The 25,678-nt window shown below is 41.1% G+C and overlaps 1 protein-coding gene and 1 non-coding gene across 7 annotated transcripts in view; both read right to left on the reverse strand.

The window, feature by feature from the left end:
• Positions 1 to 10,604: 10,604 nt before the first annotated feature.
• On the reverse strand, positions 10,605 to 10,804 carry LOC145362076 (U2 spliceosomal RNA). Its single transcript, XR_013889928.1, has one exon. It is a non-coding gene; the product is annotated as a U2 spliceosomal RNA (small nuclear RNA).
• A 3,822-nt stretch (positions 10,805 to 14,626) lies between these two features.
• The window catches only part of kmt2d (lysine (K)-specific methyltransferase 2D), a 230,807-nt gene continuing 219,755 nt past the window's right edge, over positions 14,627 to 25,678 (reverse strand). For all 6 annotated transcript variants that reach the window (XM_080217863.1, XM_080217861.1, XM_080217862.1 and 3 more), the window contains 4 exons: positions 24,292 to 24,408; positions 18,836 to 18,909; positions 18,274 to 18,382; positions 14,627 to 17,542 (listed from right to left, as the gene is read on the reverse strand). In XM_080217863.1, coding sequence (XP_080073989.1) covers positions 17,450 to 17,542; positions 18,274 to 18,382; positions 18,836 to 18,909; positions 24,292 to 24,408 — 393 coding nt within the window. In that variant the 3' untranslated portion in view covers positions 14,627 to 17,449. The remainder of the gene's footprint in view (positions 17,543 to 18,273; positions 18,383 to 18,835; positions 18,910 to 24,291; positions 24,409 to 25,678) is intronic.

The following is a 25,678-nucleotide window of genomic DNA, read 5'->3' on the forward strand; positions in this document are numbered from 1 at the left end:
CCGACGAGCCGAGCATGGCAGCAAGATGGGCCGCAAACGCTGAAGCTGCCTACATCGCCTCCAGCAGCCGACGCCGCCTGCAGGCCCCAGCCGGCACCTATAGCCGCCAGCCGCCAACGGTGTTCTGCTTTCCTGCCGAGGCGGGAAAGCTGGATTTTTTTTCTCTCAGTTTTTATTCCATCCAAAAAGCCAAATTCCAGTTTTCCACACAGAAATTATTTTCCCCAAATGTTTATTCCATCCAAGGAAACCAAATTCCAGTTTTCCACCCAGTAATGGTTTTCCTTCAATTCTTTATTTCTATCCAAATAAACCAAATTCCAGTTTTGCAAAGAGAGGGTGGCGCGTGTATGGAATGAGCTGCCAGAGGAGGTGGTAGAGGTGGGTACAATTACAGCATTTAAAAGACATTTGGACAAGTACATGGATGGGAAAGCTTTAGATGGATATAGGTCAAACGCAGGCAAATGGGACTACTTCAGTTTAGGAAACCAGGTCAGCATGGATGAGTTGGACCAAAGAGCTTGTTTCCATGCTGTGTATCTCCATGTCTCTGAATCCAATTCATGGTCCACACAAGAGACACAAACAAGATCCAAGCTAACAGGATGAGGCATTGTACCCACTCCCGTGCTTGACCTGACGCTTCATCTTAGCCAAAAAGCTGAGACGGGCTTTGAAAAATTGCATTAGGCGATGCCGTGGTTAAACCTCATTGGCTATCCCTAATTCTTGACTCTACCCTAGCCTGGGAGATCAACCTGCCAGATCATTGACTCACACCTGCCAGGTTGGAGGTGGGGTTTGGGACAGGAAATGCTGGAAATACTCAGTAGGTATCCTACACACTGAGGAGACCAAACACAGATAGGGTGACAGCTTTGCGGAATGCCTCTGTTCAGTCTGCAAGTGTGACGCCTGCCCCTCCAACCCCCCACTCGTTCCCAAGTTTCTGTCTACCTGTCATTTTCATTCTCCATCTTGCTCCTGGTCTGATTTTGTTGTCCTTAGCATCCTTCCTAATTCTTCCAAGGGTGGCAGTGGTTAGCACTGCTTCCTCACTGTGCCAGGGACCCACGTTCAACTGTTTGTGTGGAGTTCCTCGTATCTGCGTGCATTTCATAACATAAGAACATAAGAAATAGGAGCAGGAGTAGGCCAACTAGCCCTTCGAGCCTGCCCCGCCATTCAATAAGATCATGGCTGATCTGTCGTGGCTCAGTTCCACATTCCCGCCCTCTCCCCATAATCCTTAATCCCCTCGCTTATCAAAAACCCATCAACCCGCGTCTTAAAAATATTTAGCGAGGTAGCCTTCCTCTGATCGAGGTGTACAAAACTACGAAGGATGTAGATAAGGTGCATAGGAAGAAACCTTTCCCCTTAGTTGAGGGGTCACTAACCAGGAGGCGTAGATTTAACCAACAAATAGGTTAAGTGAGTGTGGAAAGATCTAGTAAATGGGGTATAATGTAGGAAAAAGTGAATTTGTCCATCTTGGCAGGAAGAATGTAAAAGAAGCTTATTATCTAAACAGTGAGAGATTGCAGAGCTCTGAGATATAGAGAGATCTGGATGTCCTGGCGCATGAATCACAAAAGGTTAGTACACATGTATCAAAGGACCCTACAGTACAGAAGGAGGCCATTCACCCATCGAGTCCACACTAACCACAATCCCACCCAGGCCCTATCCCCATACATTTACTCAAGCTAGTCCCTCCGACATTAATGGGCAACTTAGCCTGGCCAATCCACCTAACCCACACATCTTTGGAGTGTGGGAGGAAACTGGAGCACCCAGAGGAAACCCACACAGACACGGGGAGAATGTGCAGTCTCCACACAAACAGTGACCCAAGTTGGGAATTGAACCCGAGTCCCTGGCACTGTGAGGCAGCAGTGCCAACCACTGTACCACTGTCCCACCCAGCAAGTAATTAGGAAAGCAAATAGAGTGCTGTTATTTATTGTGAGGGGAATTGATTACAAAAGTAGGGAGGTTATGCTTCAGTTGTACAGGACATTGGTGAGAGCACATCTGGATACTGCGTACTGCATTAGTCATCTTATTTAAGGAAAGATGTAAATGCGTCTGAAACAGTTCAGAGGAAGTTTACCAAACTAATACGTGGAATGGGTGGGTTTTCTTATGAAGAAAGGTTAGAGACGTTAGATTTATGTCCACCAGAGTTTAGAAGAGTAAGAGGTGGCTCAATCGAAATCTTTAAGGTCCTGTGGGATATTGAGAGTGTGGATTTGAAGAGGATGTTTCCTATTGTGGGAGAATCTAGAACTAGGGAGCACAGATTAAAAATAATGGAGTTGCTCATTTAAAACAGAAACGAGAATTTTTTTCTTTTAGAGAGTCATGAGTTTTTGGAACAGTGGAAGCAGAGTCTTTGAATGTTTTTAAGTCTGAGCTGGATAGATTCTTGATTAACAAGGAGGTGAAAGGTTATTGGGAACAGGAATGTGGGGTTGAATTCCAATCAGATCAGCTGTGATCTTATTGAATGGCGGAGGAGACGCGAGGGGCTGAGTGGCCTAATCCTGCTCCTTGTTCATACGTTCGCATGAATCCAAAACTGAGTTCCACAATTTCAGACTGGAACTGCTGTCCTATTTGTTTCCTTCTGATTTCCATTTTCATCTTTAGATAGCAGCTATTCATTAATTTGCCAACACCCTTTGTTTTTTTTTAACTTGTCCCGTTATCAATCCCCTTTGCCTTGCACCACAAACCTGTTTGTCATCCTACCATCCAAATTTTTCTTCCCTTCCCCCCTTTCCCAGCCTCTGTATTTGCTTCAAAACCATTACCTCTCAAACAATTCTGAACAAAAAGTTCTTCAACCTGAAATATTGTGGTTTCTCCCACTGCGGTTGCTGCCAGCCTGCTGAGTATGTCCACCATTTTCTGTTTTTGCAGTTTTGTTATGGCTGAAAAGAAAGACAGGTTGCTGAAGTTTTTCATCTCATACTCAAGACAAACACAAGAATGCCAGATTTCAAACCATCACAATTTACAGTACCGAAGAAAAGGGGTGCTGATTGGTTGGTAAGTTAACTCCAATTGGCTGAGACTCCCCATGTTCCTGAGTAATTTAAAAAAAGATGCAAGACCTGAACATATTCCTTTTGTCTGCAGAGGATGGGGTCTTGTGTATGAATGGATTCTTGTTAATTACATAGGCTGACAGCCTCTTTTCTGGGTGCTCTATTCAGGCTTGCTGATAGTTGTTATGTTGTACAGGGGTAAAGGGTGCATAAATGCAAAGATTAGCGTAGCATCTAGAAAAAGCAAAAGCAAATGGGAGATTTTGATCTTCACAAAGCCCAGTCATAAACAAGGGCAGTACGGTGGCACAGTGGTTAGCACTGCTGCCTCACAGCGCCAGGGACCTGGGTTCAATTCCTGGCTTGGGCCACTGTCTGTGGACTTTGCACATTGTCTGCATGGGCCTCCTCTGGTTGCTCCGGTTTCCTCCCACACTCCAAAAGATGTGCTGGTTAGGTATATTGGCTCTGCTAAATTCTCCCTCAGTGTTCCCAAACAGGCAGCAGTATGGTGACTAGGGGATGTTCACAGTAACTTCAGTGCAGTGTTAATGTTAGCTACTTGTGACATTAATAAATAAACTTAAACTCATTTTTAAACTTTAAGGTTCTAGAGCGCATTCAGGACAGTTTTCCAGAACCACATGTTTTTGAAAAAGGAAAGAGGCCATTCTGGATTTAGGAATGGCAAAACCAGCTAACAAGCTGATAGTAAAATAATATCTTGCAAATGGTAACCATAATATGATTGGATTCAATGTTAAAATTGAGTGGAAGAAGGGAGATCCACAAACAAAAGTTTTAAACCTCAGTAAAGCTGCCTTTGAAAAAATGGACATAAACTGACACAGTAAATTGGGCTAAATTCTTGACAGATAAACGTACAAACATGGGAGGTATTTAAAGAAATAGTGGTGCAGTACCAATCTCTAAAAGCCAAATGTTCCACATGTGTAGTCAGGTAATAAGTCCATAAGTGAGGCGAGATACAGTAGAAAAACTGAAAGGAGCGTACATAAACATAGAATCCCATAGAATCTCTACGGTGCAGCAGGAGGCCATTTGGCCCATCAAGTCTGCACTAACCACAATCCCAACCAGAACCTATTCCTGTAACTTCATATATTTACCCTGCTAATCCCCTGACATTAAGTAGCAATTTAGCATGGCCTATCCACCTAACACACACATCTTTGGAGTGTGGGGAGGAAACTGGAGCACCCGGAGGACACACACAGAGATGGGGTGAACGTGCAAACTCCACACAGACAGTGACCTGAGACTGGAATTGAACCCGGGTCTGTGGCAATGTGAGCATTGGGTCTCTTAGCACTGTAGCAATGCTAACCGCCCTCCATAAAGTGGAAAGCCTGCAGACTGGCATAAACTATTTAAAGAAACACAAGCAGTATTAACTGCTAAATAAAACAACATCAGTTAAAAAAAATACAGACTACTTCACGGGGGAAGAAAAAGAATACATTTGAAACATGTTCAGGAAATTCAGTTCAGTTGAAGGATTGAAATGAGCAGCAGACTTCAGGATGCTTGAGATGCTTAACTGTTTCAAAACTATCAAGATGCAATTACTGCCTTTAAATTACTTAATGCATTCTTTTTTTGTAGACTAGCAGATCTCTCGTGGTGTTGCTAACTGCAATTTGGAGGATATAATGTTTTATATGGGCAGAAGAATTCTCACCATGAAACATGCATAATTCATCTCTCGTGGCATTAATCACAGAAAAAAGGTATGGATTTATTGCAATAGAGTGGTTATAAGGTAATAAATTGAGGCACTCATTCAATTTTTAATTGTAGTTAGGAACTCATTGATTCATAAAATGTAAAGAAAATCTTGTTTTTATATAGTTCCCCTTGCATCCTCTGGTTGTTCCAAAATACTTCAGTCAATTAATTGCTGATGAAGTATCGTCAGCATTTTCTGTAGGCAAATGCAGCAGTCGTTTTTGCACAAAGTAAATAACAACAGGATAAATGACCGGTTGAAGGAATTTAAAACATCAGGTTTTACATTTTTGTAATGCTATTTTATGGAGAAATAGAAATTCCAGTCTTAAACAATCCCAAACAGTTAAAACAATTGTCTCTTGTTCAAGGTTGTACCACTGTCTTTTGGCCCAGCATCAAATGAAGTGAGTGGGCCAAATGGCCTGCCTTTGGGTATTTTCTCCAGTGACACTGGTAGCTATGGTATAGTGCTCTGTTACATCGTCTTTCAGCTAACAGCAAACCTGGAATGAAGTCAAGTTCCGAGTGCTTCATGGCCAGCTTGCAAATATTTCAAACAGGGAACATTTGGGGAAGCGCATGAATAATCTCATGAATATTGCAATTTACAGATTACGTTGCAAATCGTACCTCTCCAAGACCAAGCTTCCCAACATGCAAGATGGTGCAGAAAAGTTATTTTGAAAAGTTTTAATTATTTCACTGTTTTTATGGGTAACTTGTTGACTGCTCATTGTGGATTAGTTCCTTTCACACATCCTCAGTTTATTGACTTACTTTTCCTGCATTCAATTAATTATATTGCTTGCCCTCCTGTCTAAATTTCTTCCTGTATAAAAAAGACTTGCATTTCTGGAGCGCCTATTGTGGCCTCAAGACATCCCAGAATGCCTTCCAGTCAATGAGGTCCTTCAAAGTGTCATCATTGATGTAAATATAGGAAACGCAGAGGCCAATTTGCTCACAGCAAGCTCCCATTTACGGCAATGTGATAATGAGCAGGTCACCTGTTTTTTGGAATGTTGTACAAGCAGTATTGGCCAGGACCTCGTGCTCTTTGTAGGATTGCCCTGTTACATCCATTTGAGAGTCTCTTTGTGTGAAGTCTCATCTGAAAAACTGCACCTCTAGCAATGCAGTTCTCGCTACTGCACTGGACTGTCAGTCCTCGATTTTGAACCTACATGCTTCTCACTCTGAGGTGAGAGTACTGTCGTCTGAGCCACAACTGACATGAAAGTGTGATAGGACTGACATCCTCTGCAAGACAAGGTTTCTAACACTTGTAGATACAGACAGATGTCTTGTGGTGCTGTAAATTGGGACAATGTGCTATTTCATAAGGAAAGCATATTGAGCAGAATATTGTAACATAGTTGGTTTTATAGGATGCTTTTGGATGTTTATTTGGGGCTTGCTTTGCAAGGTTGTTATGTCTACAACATACAGGTAGTTATGCAATTTGGCAAGTGAGTGAATGTAATGACTTTACTGTCTCTTTTCAGTCACCATGCTCCCACATCTAAACACATGATTTGCACTGCAGAGCAGTAAACAAGTCACTTCTCTAGAATGCAATCACCTCTGGCCCAATGGCCCCTTTAATTTTATAACTCTAAGCTGAGAAATATGGCAACTGGAATTTCTGTCCTTGTAATTTTATTGATAGCTGTTTTTGATGATTTACTTTTGTATTATTTGTTGGTGAGTTTTAGTATTCCTACTCCCTATTTGTTGAGTGCTATATTTTCACCCTGTTCAGTAGCAATTAGCTGCAGTTTCTCAGATATGAAATATGCGTGTAGATAGATATGATGCTTATCAGACAGAAATAAAGATTAGGGGGCATGATTCCCCCCCAAAAAATTCTAAGTATTGAATTCACATATAAGCTGGAGTAAAATCTCACTTTTTTCAGCAGGATTTTGAAAATGAACCATGCACACACTGTCCATTGCAGTGTGCACTAGCGTGAATCAGTCCAAAAATCAGTGGGTGGGGCCTATTCCTGCTGGGAGCGCTGAGCGGGTCACTACACATGCGCCAATCTGTCAGCGCTGAAATCGGTGCATGCGCAATAGCCCCACGCTGCTGGCCTCCTAATTACTGGCCAGTCCCGCGACCCCCTGCATTGCTGTCTTGCAGAGCCTCACATGGCTTGGATGTATGCAGACCAGCCTCGCCCAACCCCACTCCCCCTCCTAGGCTGCCCCGATTGCCCCCGCCCCGGCTGTCCCTCTCCCTCCCACCAGCAGGTCAACCCCCTCCCCTCCTCCACGTTCAGCCCTGATCGCTGGCTTCCCTCCGTCACTCAGCCCAAATGCAGAGTGGCAATGACCCCTCCATCCATCACCCCCAGAGGCCCCATCCCATTAAGCTTCCTGGGCAGTGCCACGGGCACCCCCCAGTGAATGACCTTCTGCCAGCTCCCCGGAAGTGGGGAGGTATACTAAACACCACTAGAATGAACTACTCCTGGCAGGGGCTGGGAGAAGCTAGCAAGCCTGGAAATTTCAGTCCTGGGCCCTCTAATGATATTTAAAATATCTGGTAATAAAGATTACCATAATTTATGCAGTTCAGAGGCTGTGGCGCCCAGCAGGGAGCCCACCAAGCAGCCTCCGCTCGAATCTCCCAGCCTGCTGTGCTGCAAAAGCAGCGCAACGGGCTGTGAGAATCGCTACCGAGATATGCTGTTTCATAACATCAGCAATTTCACCAGTGTTACCATTGCTCAGAAGCTGCAGTTTTAAAATCATTTGCAAATATAAATTCCACCTTAAAGTCTATGCTATTACTGGTCCCAGGTGAGGTTCTCCAAATTTGTTAACCCCGGCAAGATCCTTCAATCTGTTACTGTCTGGCTGGGAGACCCCCAGATTTTTATGCCCTGGGTCAGGTGGGATGAACTAGCTCCCTTTCTTTACTCAATCCTCTCTGCTGGTTGCAATAAAGTTAATCTCAAGAAAAAGCCCTCCCTTTGAGGATATCTTTTCTCAGTCCCACTATTTATGTTTTAAAAGGAGCCAATTTAACCAAGTCAGAATGAGTTTATTAATTACTAAAGGCAAGAAAATGATCAAACACATGCATTTACATTCATACAAATGTAAGTCGAATCCAAAGTAAACAAGTGAAAAAAGGCAGACGAGACAATCCTTGACTTGAGTGGATTGTTGAGTATTGTGGCCAATGCGATTCGAGAGCAGGCAATTCGGCAGTTTTGAGTTTCCAGGAGTGCCAACTTCAGCAGACGAATAATTGATTTTGAGATTCCGGTGTTCTGCAGTTTAGTGAAGCTTTCCTGTTTTCTTTTCAGCTGAAGTCTTTATTGATTTGACTTATTTCAATAGAGAGATAGATGGAAATATACATGCAAAAAGAACATGAACATGCACACACAACAGTTTGTGTATATTCTGGAATCCATCTGAACATTACACACAGGATATCTCTTGATGAGCTGATACTCATCTCCCTTTATGTCCCATTGTCTCCACTGGAGATGGCAATTAGTTTCTGGATGTTTTAGAAGTGCCTTGCTTGGAAACAGAGTGGTCCCATTGTCTCTGAGTATCACCCCCACCCCCCAATTCAGCCAGTGACTTGACTTTAATGATCCTTGGTTGTATGTCCATTTTAAAAGCAACTCAGGAAAAGTTCAATATTTCCAGACATAATTTGGTGTTTTTCATTCATTATTATGACATCTGTGATGTCATACATATCCAGGGTCCTTGCAGCTGAGTACATTTGAAACTTTTAGCTGCAAGAAATTTGGATGGGCGATGTTGCACTTCCTGCCTATAATATTATGTAACACAGAACCCCTCCGCTCCAAACAGCAGCATTGTGAAAGTACTTGCAACAGACTAGACAACTTTTGATCCTGAAACAATACAGTAAGGAAAATTTCTTTAAAAGGTCTTTGAAATCTGTAATTGTTTTAAAGAATATTTGAAATGGACTTTTAGAAGTTTTCATTCTGTGTAAAGGGATCAATTTGCCATTTCTTGGAGAAGAAATACTCGCCCATGGGATCTGGTGATCCTTGACCTGGGGGCAGTACCAACAGACAGGAAGTTAAGAAAGAAGCCATGTGGCTGGCAGATACAAAGGAGAGCTGCAAGCAGAGGATCGGGGATGAGGAAGATAATGCATGGATGCAGACAGAAGATGACAAAAAATATACTGCTGTGATGATGAGAGCGCTGGAGGATAAGGCAATCACAAGAAGAAAGCAGATGGACAGAAAGAGGAACACAATTATTGAGAAGTAAATTTCTCCAAATAAGGTTTTTTTTCTGTTCAGCAGAAATGAGGTTATTTTGGTTTACAGTTGACTCATGGGGATTGTAACAGACTACAGTAGTTCAAGAAGATAGCTCATCATCACCTGCTCATTGGTAATAAGTGCTGGCCTTTCCAACAACACACATCCTAAGAATGAACAAAAGAAAAGCTAAGGTGAAGCAGCTTGCCTTTGAGGATACAAAATCTATTTGCTGCTAATGAAATACTGGATGAGATTGGAGGTTAATTGCCTTTCAGGTTGTAAGCTACACCAAGCTTTCTGTTTTTAAAAAGTGAAGTTAGTAAGTTTAGTCGGAGGTTAATAGAACTATAAAATTCCGACAGTATAGGAGGCCATTCGGCCCCTCAAGTCCGTACTGACTCTCAAAGAGCATTTTACCTCCCCCCCCCCCCCCACCCAAATCCCCATAACCCTGCGCATCTACCAAGGCTAATCCACCTACCTACACATTATTGAACACTAAAGGGGCAATTTAGCATGGCCACTATACCTAATCTGCACATTTTTGGACTAACATTGTTGATTCTGTGTCTAATTACATTGGAATGGTAAGCAGATATTTCCATGGCAATAAGAGTGTTATGAAAGCTGCTGACTCAAGGTAATGGAAACGGTCAAGCTGTTATTTATCACACAGCATTTTGACGTTTTTGTAAATAGTTTGGTAAATAAAATGGGAAGTCATTGACTACAAAACATATCACAAGGCTAGAGATAAGGATGGACATCTAACTGTGGGAAGGGGTAGGGCAGGGTGGAGTCTTGTGCTTTGGCAAAGCTAAGTGCCAGCTTGATTCAATAACACAAAAATATAGGATAACACAAGTGTTAAAGGATTGCCATATTATTCCACTGATGAAGTGTACTTATGTGACTCTTTAGAGCTATAATTCCTATGAGCAAATATCTGGTAATTGATTTGAAGATGAACTGTGATTCAGGCTGGATACAGAATCCTGCCTTTGTGGGAAAGTTGATTTAAGAGCCTATAAACTTTGTGCGCACATTATTTGCTCTTGGGAGGTTTTCCCTATACATTACAAACAACTATTTATTTAGTCTATGGTATCCGTTGCCGCCTCTACACTGGGGAGACTAAATGCAGACTGGGTGACCACTTTGCAAAACACCTTCGTTCAGTCTGCAAGCATGACCGCAACCTTCCTGTTGCTTCCTATTTCAAAATCAACATCTTACTCTCATGCCTACATGTCTGTATTTGGTCTGCTGCAAAGCTTCAGTGAAGCCCAGTGCAAACCGGAGGAGCAGAATCTAATTTGATTAAGCACCTTACAGCCCTTAGGACTCAACACTGAGTTCAACAACTTTAGACTGTGATCTTCCTCCTCCATCTTTACCACTTATCTTTTTTGTTTTTATTCCAATTTAATCAAATCAACTCCAATTCAGAGTCTCAACAAGTTGAGACATTCCCGATCCAAGCTGACAAGACAGGGCTCTCAGCTTCTGTCTTGAGCTTGATCTACATGATCCAAGCTGATTGGAGTAGGTATAGCTCCTCCTCCAAGGCTTGATCTCATTTGCATCTTAGACAAAAGGCCGAGATGCCACTTTAAAAAATTGCTTCAAATGAAGCTAAGATGTAACCCAATGACTTCAACCAAGCACAGCATGTCAATACTACACTTGATCTTAGCCAAAAGGCCAAGATTGCTGTTCTTAACATCCCATAATTTTTTTGTCTCAATGCAACTCCTCCTCCTTCCCACCAGGCCATCTATCCTGTTGCAAAGTTTGCTACACTTTTGTTGCAATGTTTCCCAACTACAGTACAATCTTCAACACATTTTATTCTCTCTAGTTCTGATGAAGAGTCAAATGGACTCAAAACGCTAACTCTGTTGTCTTTCCCTACAGCTGCTGCCAGACTTAATTTTGCTACAGAACTATTTAAATAAATCATTTAAAAAATCATTGCAGACATTTATGTCATTTGGTAATCAACTGAAGTCTATAGTCACACGCAAAAGATTTTAGCAACAGCTATATGTTTTATTTTGGTTGTACGTGTAGGAGGCCAACAGGAAGATGTGTGTGCTTACCTTCATATTTTTGTAAACTCTTATTCTAGAACTTATATTCGTCACAGTGGATTCTGGTTCTTTGCTTATACTTAGTTTTCACTTCCTCCAAAAGGGTAATGATTTTGAAGGTTTCCATTATTATTGATTGTATGTAATATTCTGTGGCGGTTTTCTGCCCATGTCATAACTTGTGGCAAATCCCATTCCCTTACCACTCCTATGCTCACTGACTTATCAAATCCCTCCATGGCCTCTCCCCCATTTCTAATCTCCTTCAACCCCACAAACCTCACCTCTGTGCTCCTCTCAATCTGGCCTCTTGTGCATTCCCAATTATAACTGCTCCATCACTGGTGGTTGTACCTTCAGCTACCTTGGCCATGAACTTAGGAATTCCCTTCCTGCACCTCGCTTTCCTCCTTTTGGTCAACTAACCTAATATCTCATGTGGCAATGCTCCTGTGGGATGTCTTATTATGTTAAATATTCTCTATAACTACAAGTTGTTGGGACCACTGTTTGGTCTACATGAGTGCTTCCTTATCCGTTAGGATGTGGAAGAGGAGTGTGGGAGAACTGTTGGAGTGAGTTCACTCAGTTCACTGTTAGGGGAAGGTCTGCACTTGCCAACACTGCCAAAGCTACACTGATGACATCAGTGATGCTAAATGATGATTTAGCAATGATCTGCAAGCTCAGGTCACCCACAGCCTGACAAAATGGCAACTGGCTGTATTCAGCACTGACACATTTGTGTTTATGGCTGTCCATGACTGCACCACTCCAATATGGTTGAAAAACTATGTTAAAAGGTCTTCTTTATACAATGACCATAGGCAACTCTGTCAGTGTATAACTTCACCAGTTTGTTCTAACTTGGATAGATGAAAAGACAGATAAAAGCAAAATATTGTGGATGCTGGAATCTGAAAAAACAGAAAATGCTGGAAAATCTCAGCAGGTCCAACACCATCTCTGGAGAGAGAATACAGCCAACGTTTGAAGTCCTGATGACACTGTCAGAGCTTCACAGTAAAATATTTTCTATCATAATATTCTCACACAACAAGACTTTCAGCACAGTTTGTTAAAATAAAAAGTAATGGTAAAGTTGCCATAGTCCCAGACGACCAGAGGCTACTCCCCCCTGCCCCCCCAAAGGGGGCTGATAGTGATTTAACCTGAGGATCATCACACTCTCAGGCAAGGGGCAAGGCTGAGAAGGCATGCCTTCGTGAATAACCTCAGTTGGTGCAGGAATTGGACCCACAATGCTGGCATTGCTCTGCATCACAAACCAGCTATCCAGCCAACTGAGCTAAGCCGGAGTAACCTTGTAACAAATAAATTGGGGCAGTTTGCATGGTCTGATGGAAGGAACCATCTGTTCTGAATTCTGTACCTTAACACGAGACTCTCATTCTCATGAGGCTATACCTCCTTACCTTTGAGAATCTGATTTTTCAACTTTCAGCTGACTGGAAATTTTGCAATTTGAATGGAGACACAGCAAACTGCTTAAAAATGCAAGGCCACCTTCAAAGGTGAAGGTGAGAAACCAACAAATCACACTCAGGGAAATGTGGAGATAGATATTTCCCTATAATCTCACTACTCATGAAAATTTGTAACTGTCAGACATTAAAAAATATAAACTACTGGATATTGAAACAATGGCTGCCATATACACACCCAAAACCTCATGGAAACACAATAGGTGAAGTATTTCAAGGCAAGGCTGCCCAGCCACTTGAGAGAGATTGCAAGTGACACAGGCAGTGTCAAGAAAGTCTTCAGCAGAAGAAACAAGCTGAAAGCGGCTCTCTCTTGGAATACTGCGCTGCCTGGTTCAAGAAGCCAATTCTACCAGAAACCTGCCAGCAAACCAAGATCTCATATTTGCAACATAGCCTACATCTGACTGCATCCAAGAAACCAGCTAACTTAAATCAGTGGCAACATTTAAAATCTACATTGCAAGGACATAACTGTATATTTATGTTAGATTCTAATTCCCCTTATTCCTGATCCGTGTGCCTGAAAGACGGCATAAGGGCTGAAATGCTTAACATCATGTTATCCTTGTGTAAAAAGGAACTTAAACCTACATTATAACCAACTGAGAAAGTTGAGGGGAGCTAGTTTACTCCTTTTCACCTGGTTGTAACAACATCATGATTAAGTAACCAAATTAAAGGGGAATTATATATTACCACGTTTTGCAATCTCTATTTAAATATATTGCTTTTCTATTATTGCTAGGGTGGACAAGTTCATATTTTCCTAAATTAAATTCTATCAACCAAATTTTTGCCCACTCAAACAATCTATATCCCTTTGCAGACACTCTACCTCCTTTTGACATCTTACTTTCCTATCTTGGTGTCATTGGTAAATATAACTATCATACAGTTCAGTCCCTCCATCCAAGTCATTAAGCTAGATTGTGAATAGTTAAGGGCCCAGCACTAATCCTTGTCGCACTCCACTTGTTACAGCTTGCCAAACTGAAAATGACCTATTTATCACCACTCTGATTCCTGTTGCTAACCAATTTTTTATTCATGCTAATACACTACCCCTCACCATATTCTCTTATCTTGTGTAGTAAGCTTTGCTGCAGCACCTTATCAAATGGCTTTTGGAAATCCAAGTATTCTGCATGTACAGATTCCCCTTTGTCCACCTTGCTAGTTAATTCCCCAAAGAATACAAATAAAATAAACATGATTTCCTAAGTGTCCTTCTCTCACCTCCTTAATAATGATTCTAGCAATTTTCCCTATGCCAGATGTTAGGTTAACTATATATCCTACTGTCTTTTTTTTCCTTTCTTAAATAAAGGTTACATTTGCTATTAAATTCTGGCCTAGCCAGTGATGCCCAAATCCCATGAAATAAATTTTAAAAAAAGCATTTCTTGAGTCAAATTAGAAACTGCCAGCCAAAATATATTCACACAACCACATCCTGAGATCCATTCTGATTAACATTATGATTAAGGGTCACTGACCTGAAATATTAACTCTGTTTTCTCTCTCTAGATGCTGCCTATCCACTGAGTATTTCCAACATTTTCTGTTTTTATTTTCTTTTAGCAAAAATATGCTCAATTCTATCATTCAAGAATGTTTTCCTCATCTTTTTGAGGAGGTTGCATTTCAATACTTTCTTAAAGGAATGGTGTCCAGAGGAGATGCTCCATCCTTTTTGTATATTGAAATAAGGCATCCAAAACCAGACACACTAACTACAGCTTAATCAATGTTTTTTATATATAGGGTCAGCACTGTCTCTTTGATTTTGTACTCAAAGTTCACTTATGAAATGGCGAATTCTGCATGTTTTTAAATTAGAGATGCTCTTCAGTATAGATGCTTTACCATGGCAAACTAGGTTCTCTTCTACTCTAACCCAAGGCAAATAAATATAGTCCAAGGGTGATTTTATTTCAAACAGTTTTAATGCAGTAAATTCACCTCTGTAGGAACAGATGTCCCTATTTATCATACAGTAATGCAAAGATGCTACATTTGTATTTAAAAAAGGTTTGTACAATCTAGCCAACATGATCATAAACGGTCTCTACATGTACCAGGGATGTACAGAATAAGCTTATTCCTGCAGGAGATTTAATACATAGAGCAAGAAACATCTTGGCTCTGACATAAATTATATACAATTCAACTTATGTTCAGTACAAAAAAAACATGCCACATACAATAAAAAAAGGATAATTTTAATTCATTACCAGTGACAACATTTGCTGTACAGAATGCACACAACACAAACAAAAAAAAACTTTCATATTCTGGAACTTTACTTTTTCATTAAAAAATACTCAGAAATCTCTGCTTTTGTTTTTGCCCCAATTGCAAGGATAAAATGCACCACAAAATACCTAGCTCAGAGTGTAAACAGTATGAACAAGGCTTTACTGCAATAGGACATCTTCATTTGTTAACTGAGCACGTTCCAACAATACATTACGTGACTGTAACCTCCCCAACTGTGGTGGTCAGGGAAGTGGGATCCCACAATGCATTAGGGCTCTGCGGACATCTTCAGTTAAAATGAAAAAAGCCCCATTTTTAAATTAGAATCTTCCATTAAAAGACACCCTGGCTCCTGTCAGGTGAAGGAGGGGTGTAATCAGCGTTTATTAAAAAACAGTAAAACACTGTAAGCTTAAATTTATCTAACATGATCTACATTACCTAGAATCTTCTCATTGCATGCTAATATCTTCCCTGCTTCAATCCAACCAGCAGCTATTTTATATCACCAATACCAACCGTTCATTTGTATGAATGAGAATCTGATCCAGTGGTTTCTGCTTTGGAGATTTCTACAAGTTTTATATTTACATTTTTACAGTTGCAGCGTGGAGAAGATGCAGTGGGGGCAGCAGCTTTCACAAATCGCGCCAATAAAAAAAAATCTCCCCCATCCAAACCTATCCTACTGTTCCGAATAAAATTCACACTTTTATATATATATTACAGGAACAAAACTACAGTAAAATGACTTGTGGAATCAAGTAGGTGAGAAATCCTTCAGTGCAAGTCTCCTCTGCAAGAGATTTCAGAGAGAGTCCGTTTGTGCGTTGAACCAAATGCCCTAGCCACTCGCCTGTCGATAATGACTGATCAGGATTCAGATGACCCAAGACCAAGTCAAGTGCCACCCTCATTTTAACTATGTTTTACATTATTGATCAGTAACTGAGGACTTATAATTGGGGTTATAGGTCCTGATCGTCCAAATTAAGATAGTTCTGTACGACTGGTGTGTTGTTGCTTCTACTTTTGCAACAATATAAATTATGTTGGAGAAAAATATCACCAATCACGGAAACGTATTTTGTCAGGATCTGTAAAAGACATTGTCCAGATTCAGAGCTGGGAGCTGGTCAAATCATCAATTTGAACCTTCGTTTTCAACTGGACACTTGCAACCAGATCTCATTGCTAACAGTTAGAATGGTCTGGGCCAGCCCCAGAGTCTCAATATATTAAGTTGTTTCCAGTAAATCCCCAACAGAGAACCATTCAACTGGTTCTAGTGAGTTCTTACTAATATGGATTGTCTTTCAAAAAGTATATCTTTTGCACATTTACTTTTTTGTAACAATGTATAAAAGATCAACATTTCCTAGATAGTCACTCAGATTTTACACAGTGACCAACATGGATGGACGCTTAACTTTCTACCAAGTTTCTACCAAACTACTTCATTATGTCTTTCCATTTTTTTTTAAGATTCTGGTCAATTATGGAGTTAACTTCCTTTGAAATAAACTACAATCTGTTGATAGTAATAAAGACACAAAATGGGACTGTTGCTTAAAAAGTCAACATTACTGATTCTGGCAAAGTAACCAAAAACCCTGAAAACAAGAAATTCCACACTAATTCTCCAGCATACAATTTGGGCAAATAGTATGGGAAATCCAAATCTATTAATGCATTCAAATTTATCACACCCAATGGACACCGTCTCTTTAAAACTCTGCTGTTTTTAGGAGTGCTTCTTAAATTGCTGCCTTGGTTTCAAGTCACCCGCCTCCCATATAAAAACACAGCTTGTGTTGATTTTACTTATACCCGCAATGTTCAAACATACTTGTATTTTTTTTTAAAAATCTGGTCAGATGTAAACCTCATTCCCTTTCACCTGGAGATGTACTACACCTGTCTGAAATCAGAGACCCATCCCAGCAGAGTTTGGAAAGCTGGTGATTTTGTGGTCTCAGTCTTTCCTCCTTTGACTGGACTTCATTAGAATAGAAACACAATCTGTCCTTCAGGTTCTCCCATTGGAAAAGATTTGCACAGTGGGAGATTCTCATCGTCTCTCTCTCTCTTTCTCTTGCAGGCACTATAGACAAAGAAATCCATAGATTACATTCAGAAGCAACCCACAGGCCTGGCAGGAAACGCAGTCATTGGCTGTGTATTTTAATATCTTTGTATACCTGCTCAGTCCACCTGTTTTAGGTATCTCATTGTACAGTAAATGTTGTTAAAAGGTTCTGCACTTCTGAGATTAACAAGATCACTACACTATCTCCCAACTACAGATATTGTTCAACATGAAATTTGGTAAATACTTATGCGTAAACTAGCGAGACTTTTCCCATCTCCATAGTTTTGCTGTTGAGACTCCATGTAGCAATATCTGTCAAAATGATTTCTGAGTATACCAGATACTACGTCCAGAATTCTGAACTATCTGTAATTATGAATTCTGAACCAGCTAAAATTGCTCTAAATGTTTCAGTTCATCCATTTTCTGCAGTTGAGAGCTCCACAATGACATGGAATCTTGTGCTGATCATCTTCAAAATCGAACTTATAGTCATAAGTCAGCTGCAGAAAGAAAAGTAACATTAATAAGACAGAAAATGTTTAATGAACAGTCAACATCCAGACATCAACTAATATATACTTTTGATTCTGTAGTTGCTGAGCGACTATAACATTTCCTAGATGAGCAAAATAATTTTTTTGCAACTTCACAGAGTTTAGGCAGTGTAACATTCAAGAGTGGACTTTTTCAATCAAATTATCCACATCGATATTATTTCACACCGAAACCTATGTTGAAATGTAAGTTACGCCTATCCTTTTTCCATTTCAAACAAATGGGATATTTTATGTCGTGCAAGCATACATTAAACCATTGAACAACTATTTAAGCGTTATGGGGGAAAAAGCGGGAAAGTGGAACTGAGCCACTTCAGATCAGCCATGATCTTATTGTATGGCGGGGCAGGCTCGAAGGGCTAGATGGCCTACTCCTGCTCCTATTTCTTATGTTCTTATTTTCAAGTGTTACATGGATACTTGGTGGAGGGGGAACAGCAGCAATCAGTGCGAGCTGGTAGTGGTCAGAAATAGCCCAGAAGCAAGCTGTTAGTTATTAGAACTCAGGTAGTCCTACATGCTGTTCAACAGTTCTCATACTGGGTTATGCACATTGTTGGAAAAGTGAATCTAACACAATGCAAGCACTGCATCTATGCATGACGTTGCATTTCTCATACTAATTCTCAGCCAAATTTGCAATAATTTTGTTTTGTTTTCCGTTTTCCACTCACCTCCTCCCCTTTTGGAATTCGTCTGCTTGAGATAATGATTATTTTGTCCTCCTTGTCAAAGGTCACAACCTCTGCCACACAGTTGGGGGCACAGGAATGATTGATATATCTGCACAGGAGAAAATGATGAAAGTGTATTTAGAAAGAGAAAGAGAGCAACTTAATAGCACAAAAATACAATCAGAAGTTGCAAAGAAAATGTATTATGAAATGTCCCTACTTGACTACAACAAACTGCAAAATGAAGAACATGAAATAAAGCACAACGTCACTACTGTTCAAATCAAGTCATCACCATTCAAGGTCACCATCTGGTGAGACTACTGATGGTCAGAAAGTAGGTTTCCTGCTCTGTTCTCTTGGATGCAAAGGCTGTGTGGATTGGGGCAGCGAGGAAAGGGAATACAGAGCGCTAAGGGGATAAGAGTTCCACACCCTTAAGAAAAGGTATAAAATATTTAAAACCCCTTATTACTAGAAACATGAATTATTACAATATAAAATGATTTCAATTCAATTAGAAAATTCTTCTGATGCCATCACAACAGAAACTGTCACTTACCTGGCTGGGCCTCCAGTTAAAGTAGCATCAATCACATGTTCATTATTAATCCGAAACATATAAACACCTCGATTCTGGCAAAAAAAAACCCAACAAATTTAGCTTCTGACCTTGTACTTGTCTTGCAACTTCTTCGCACCCCTCTCCTCCCAATACTGAAAATTTTGGGAATATTTCAATTAAAATTTGTCTATTTCTGTGAGCTGAGGGGGCTAGATTGTCAAACAAAACTCAACAAGAGTAAGCCAGAGGGTAGGGATTGAGTCAGAGTGATACCCTTTGCATTACATCACAGCAATGGCAACTGGCATGTATTATTTACTATGCCATTTGTACATTTTTGGACAAGAGGAATATTACAATTTAAGGATTGTAACTCTGAATATTTTTCTTGGGTTCAATGTCTCAGACCACTCCATAGCTGAACATCATTCCCAGTTATAATTTCAGATCTTTTATAATCATCTTACTTTGATTATTTCAGCCATCATGTACATGTTGGATCACTCATATGGGCAACCCATATCCTTGCTTTGAGATCTCGATAAGCAACCGGCAAATTAGCAAAGATATCGTATCGTCCTAAGATCTCAAGCTAAAGCTGAGGTCATAAAGTACCAAACAATAAATAAGGTGAATAAATGCAATGTGTTGAGAGCGCCAAATTTACGTATCATCGTCATGGGGTCAGGAACTACAACTGTCAGCATGCCTCAGGAGTTTTTTTTTGCAAGCTCAGGCTATGAGTGGGCGGCACATACACAATTCCAGTGTTTTGTAGTTCTTCAGACTGAGAACGGACCCAGTGTGCTTTCGTGAAGCAAAAAAAAATGCAAAAATGGATCATGTGATAAGGAACTGAGCACCATAATTTGGGAGGAGTCCCAGGCAGGGGCCAGGGCAAGATCCAAAAAGGAGGGGACGGTGGCTCCATGCTGTAGGTCATTGGGGTAAAGGTAACCCTTTGAAACAGTGATGCTCTGTCCAGTGTGGTCAAAGAGCTGAAGTCGTGCTTGTGATATGGTGCCTGAATGCAGACTCGGGAATCCAGGGAACAGAGTTCTGGGAGATGACACTGAACGTAAGAACATAAGAAGTAGGGGCAGGAGTAGGCCATCTAGCCCTTTGAGCCTGCCCCGCCATTCAATAAGATCATGGCTGATCTGAAGTGGCTCAGTTCCACTTTCCCGATTTCTCCCCATAACCCTTAATTCCATTGCCTACCAAAAACCTAACTACCTGTGACTTAAATATATTTAGCGAGGTAGCCTCCACCACTTCAACGGGCAGAGAATTCCAGAGATTCACCACCCTTTGAGTGAAGAAGCTCCTCCTCAGCTCCGTTCTAAACTGCACCCCCCCCCCCCCCCCCCTTATCTTGAGGCTGTGCCCTCTAGTCCTGCTGTCCTTTCTGAGCAGGAAGAATCTCTCTACCTCTACCCTATCCATCCCCTTCATTATCTTATATGTCTCTATAAGATCCTCCCTCATCCTTCTAAACTCCAACGAGTACAGACCCGGTCTATTTAGCCTCTCTTCATAGTCCACTGAAACCCTACAAGGTGGGTCATCATTGAGGCTGTCTGAGTTGGAGTGACTCAGATAATTCCAAGGCATGATCTTCAAACATGAATACTAGAATGCCTCACAACAGAGACAAAAGTTTCAATAAGATTGGCAGACTTAGTGTTTACTGATATCTGGATAGGTTGTTGAGAAATTGATGGAATGTGTCTTGGTGACACCTGTCATTTATTGCACAGTGTGGTGTGTTTGACCACCATTTACCCGTTAATTCACACGTACATCACATTAACCCTGAGGGCGAAGAGTATGAGATAGGAATTATTGATATAGTAAATTGTTTTATCTTTCTGAACGTGATTTTGTTTGTTCAGAATCCATGCCATTGTGTGGCTTTATTCTCTTAGCATGCATCTTGAATCTCAAACTCTTGTCTACTTTAAAATCAGAAAGTTACTAGTCTTTAACAGGGTCATACCAAACATCTGGGGGCCTGGTTCAGAATCATAATATAAGCTGGGGACTCTTGTGGGAATGTGAATCCACAGACAAATATGAGTGCTGCCACCAGTGACCATAATTCTATTAGTTTTAAAGGGTAGCTATGGAGAATGATAGGTCTGTCCCAAAAGTTAAAATTCTAAATTGGGGTAAGGCCAATTTTGATGGCATCAGGCAGGAACTTTCAAATGTTAACTGGGGGAGTCTGTGGGAAGGCAAAGGGATGTCTGGTAAGTGGCATGCCTTCAAAAGTGTGTTAACCAGGGTTCAGGGTAAACACATTCCTCTTAGAGTGAAGGGCAAGGCTGGCAGAAGTAGGGAACCCTGGATATTGAGGCCCTGGACAGGAAGAAGAAAAAGGCACATAATGTGCATAGGCAGCTGGGATCAAGTGAATCTCTTGAAGAGTATAGCGGGTGTAGGAGTAGAGTTAAGAGAGAAATCAGGAGGGCAAAAAGGGGACACAAAATTGTTTTGGCAGATAAGGCAAAGAAGGATCCAAGAGCTTCTACAAATACATAAAGGACAAAAGAGTAACGAGGAAGAGAGTAGGGCCTCGTAAGGAACAACAAGGTCATCTATGTGCAGATCCACAAGAGATGGGTGAGATCCTAAATGATATTTCTCATCAGTATTTACTGTTCAGAAAAGCATGGATGTTAGGGAACTTGGGGAAATAAACAGTGATGTCTTGAGGAGTGTACATATTACAGAGGTGGTGGTGCTGGAAGTCTTAAAGCGCATCAAGGTAGATAAATCTGCAGGGCCTGATGAGGTATATCCCAGGACGTTGTGGGAGGCTAGGGAGGAAATTGCGGATCCCCTAGCCGAGCTATTTGAATCATCGATAGTCACGGGTGAGGTGCTTGAAGATTGGAGAGTAGCAAATGTTGTGCCTTTGTTTAAGAAGGGCTGCAGGGAAAAGCCTGGGAACTACAGGCCAGTGAGCCTCACATCTGTGGTGGGTAACTTGTTGGAAGGTATTTTGAGAGACAGGATCTACAGGCATTTAGAGATGCAAGGACTGATTAGGGACAGTCAGCATGGTTTTGTGAGTGGAAAATCATGTCTCACAAATTTACAGATTTTTTTGAAGGGTAACCAAGGTGGTAGATGAGGGCAGTGCAGTTGACGTTGGCTATATGGACTTTAGCAAGGCCTTTGACAAGTACCGCATGGTAGGTTGTTGCACAACGTTAAATCTCACGGGATCCAGGGTGAGGTATCTAAATGGATACAAAATTGGCTTCTTGACAGAAGCCAGAGGGTGGTTGTAGAGAGTTGTTTTTCAAAAGGATATTTTGGCCCTGGAGGGAGTGCAGAGGAGGTTTACTAGGCTGATACCGGAGTTGAGGGGATTGAGCTATGAGGAGAGGCTGAATAAACTAGGCTTGTACTCGTTAGAGTTTAGAAGAATGAGGGGAGATCTCATTGAGACGTATAAGATGATGAATGGGATGGATAGGATAGAGGTGGAGAGACTCTTCCCGCTCAAAAAAGACAGTAGGACTAGGGGGCACAGCCTCAAGATAAAGGGGAGGCGGTTTAGAACGGAGTTGAGGAGGAACTTCTTCACTCAAAGGGTGGTGAATCTCTGGAATTCTCTGCCCGTTGAAGTGGTGGAGGCTGCCTCGCTAAATATTTTTAAGAAGCGGGTTGATGGGTTTTTGATAAGAGAAGGGATTAAGGGTTATGGGGAGAGGGCGGGAAAGTGGAACTGAGCCACGACAGATCAGCCATGATCTTATTGAATGGCGGGGCAGGCTCGAAGGGCTAGATGGCCTACTCCTGCTCCTATTTCTTATGTTCTTATGTTCTTATGTAAACTGGAGGCCTGTGACCAGGGATGTGCCTCAGGGATCAGTGCTGGGCCCACTGTTATTTGTCATCTATATTAATGATTTGGATGAGAATATAGGGGGCATGGTTAGTAAGTTTGCAGATGACACCAAGGTTGGTGGTATAGTGGACAGTGAAGAAAGTTCGCTTTAATTGCAACAGGATCTTGATCAATTGGGTCAGTGGGCTGACAAATGGCAGATGGAGTTTAATTTAGACAAATGCGAGGTGATGCATTTTGGTAGACTGAACCAGGGTAGGACTTATTCAGTTCATGGTAGGGCGTTGGGGAGAGTTACAGAACAAAGAGATCTAGGGGTACATGTTCATAGCTCCTTGAAAGTGGAGTCATGGGTGGACAGAGTAGTGAAGGCATTCGGCATGCTTGGTTTCATTGGTCAGAACATTGAATACAGGAGTTGGGATGTCTTGTTGAAGTTGTACAAGACATTGGTAAGGCCACATTTGGAATACCGTGTGCAATTCTGGTCACCCTATTATAGAAAGGATATTATTAAACTAGAAAGAGTGCAGAAAAGATTTACTAGGATGCTACTGGGACTTGATGGATTGAGTTATAAGGAGAGGTTGAATAGATTGGGACTTTTTCCTCTGGAGTGTAGGAGGCTGAAGGATGACCTTATAGAGGTTTATAAAATAATGAGGGACATAGACAAGGTAGATGCTCAATATCTTTTCCCAAAGGTAAGGGAGTCTAAAACTAGAGGGCACAGGATTAAGGTGAGAGGGGAGAGATACAAAAGGGTCCAGAGGGGTAATTTTTTCACACAGAGGGTGGTGAGTGTCTGGAACAAGCTGCCAGAGGTAGTAGTAGAGGTGGATACAATTTTATCTTTTAAAAAGTATTTAGATAGTTACGTGGTTATGATGGGTATAGAGGGATATGGGCCAAATGCGGGCAATTGGGATTAGCTTAGGGGTTTTAAAAAAAGGGCAGCATGGACAAGTTGGGCCAAAGGGCCTGGTTCCATGCAGTTAACCTCTCTGATCTGTTAAGATTGATAGGATTTTGATGATGAACTTTACTGTATGAATTAGAAGGCAAAAAGGTTGATTGCTACAACTTTCCTGAAGGAAAGGTAGGATTTATCCCCGAGTGATTTGGAACAATTAACCAAAGCTAGGTTAACTGCATTGGCAGGAAAGTTGAAGTTAAGAGTTAAAAGATGGGCTTCCCCCAAGGGAGCTACCTGAATTCTACATGGCAACTCACGAAAGCAGCATAGCTCAGGTTGAGAATTCAGTATGCAAGAGGATTGCAATCATAAGTGCATGATTCACCAATGAAAGGTTCTGACTGGGTAGCCACTCAAATTTGGTGGGGTGATGCAAACAGTTGGTATTAAACTTCAATCCAAAATGATACATCTACCACTGATGCTTTTTTCTATTTTGAACTTGAATAACAGAAAAACAATTTTAGCACTTGCAGATTTCAATTACTTGAAAATAAAAGGAATTCAACTAATTTAGTGTCATTTATTTATTTATCCATTCAACTATTTATTGACATTTGTCTCAGAAATTGTGCTGGAAGCAATATTGTGCATAGTGATGTGGTTAATCCATACCTGAGTCTCGTACAATTTCTCCCGGCGGTTTGCAACCTCATTGCGAATGATTGTCCCTATATATTCAATCACCATTGTGTGCTTCTCAAGATCTTTGGCTGCATAGAGACCCAGCCCCTATGGAGCAGAAAAATAACAAAATGTAAAACAAGTATTGAAATTAATTCCATTACAACCTTCAGGGAGAGAATCTCATTGACTCCTGTCAATTCGTGATTAAATGTCACCTGAGCATATACCATAATTTTTCAATAAGGAGCTCTCAATTCCAAAGGTATACAAGCAAAAGAATATTATGCTAACACGTCTCAAAAATATTAACACATCCAACGCAGTCTATTCTGCATTCAAGTATAATTTAAGCTCCACATACTTTTGCAGTGGGTCATCATCTGAACAAGCTAAGTGGATGGGACGATACTCAAGTTTCATGCTAGAGATCAAGTCATGTGTCACTTATCTCTACACATCAAGTGACCCATGAGTTTTCGTTGACAGCAGCAGCCAACAACGTAGACAACAGGTACAGATACATCCATTAATTGTAATCAAGATGCCTCTGAAAGTAATTTGAGCTCAAACGTTGCACATTAAATTGGTTCTAGTCAATTGTATGGTCTTGCTTTTAAGTCCACTTTTATATAACTACTCCAGAGCTGAGGATCACTATCCTTGTAGTTTACTTAAGACAATTACATTCAATTTTCAACTGATACTCTGGTGTCCATAGGCACTTTAGAGATTGCAGGTTCCAAATGATAAAATTGGTGCCAGATAGCAGGCAGGTCACAGGAGAGCAATTCACCTTGTCTGGTTAAATCAACCAGCAAGGAATGCTGGCTCCAGGAACTCCTCCTCTACTTTGGGATCACGCTTGAAAATGTTCTCCGTTTACCCCAATTGCTCTAGATGTTCTGAGTTTTAAAGGTGGGCGTCATGGAAAAATCACTTGAAAGAACTGAGATTAGACATATTTGTCAGTCTTTCAGGAAAGCAGACAAAGGGCCCATCTGCTGAATCTAGAACAGATTTTAACACTCTGGAGGTAAAAGGATATCAGAAGAAAATGCAAACAGGAGGCCTGGTTATTGGCTGTGCAGAAGAATTCATAAACATTGATATCCCTCTTGCTTCCAGGAGGCCACCTCAGTTGGAATTAATACATCCAAGATGGACCTAGATGAGCTAAGATCCGGGCACCAAAAATAATGAGGTGCATTACTGGTTGAGATGGCAACAGTGGTAACATCCAATGCTAAAACATTGTTGAAATTTCTCTCAGAACTACTAAATTGTAGTGTATATTATGGAACATCATTATCTTGCAGACATATTTTCCCCTTGCGCGCGCACATATATCACACATCTGAAGACTGTCATCAATAAT

Source organism: Carcharhinus amblyrhynchos, chromosome X (genome assembly GCF_965287045.1).
Source record: "Carcharhinus amblyrhynchos chromosome X, sCarAmb.v2.hapA, whole genome shotgun sequence".
Classification (NCBI taxonomy): domain Eukaryota; kingdom Metazoa; phylum Chordata; class Chondrichthyes; order Carcharhiniformes; family Carcharhinidae; genus Carcharhinus; species Carcharhinus amblyrhynchos.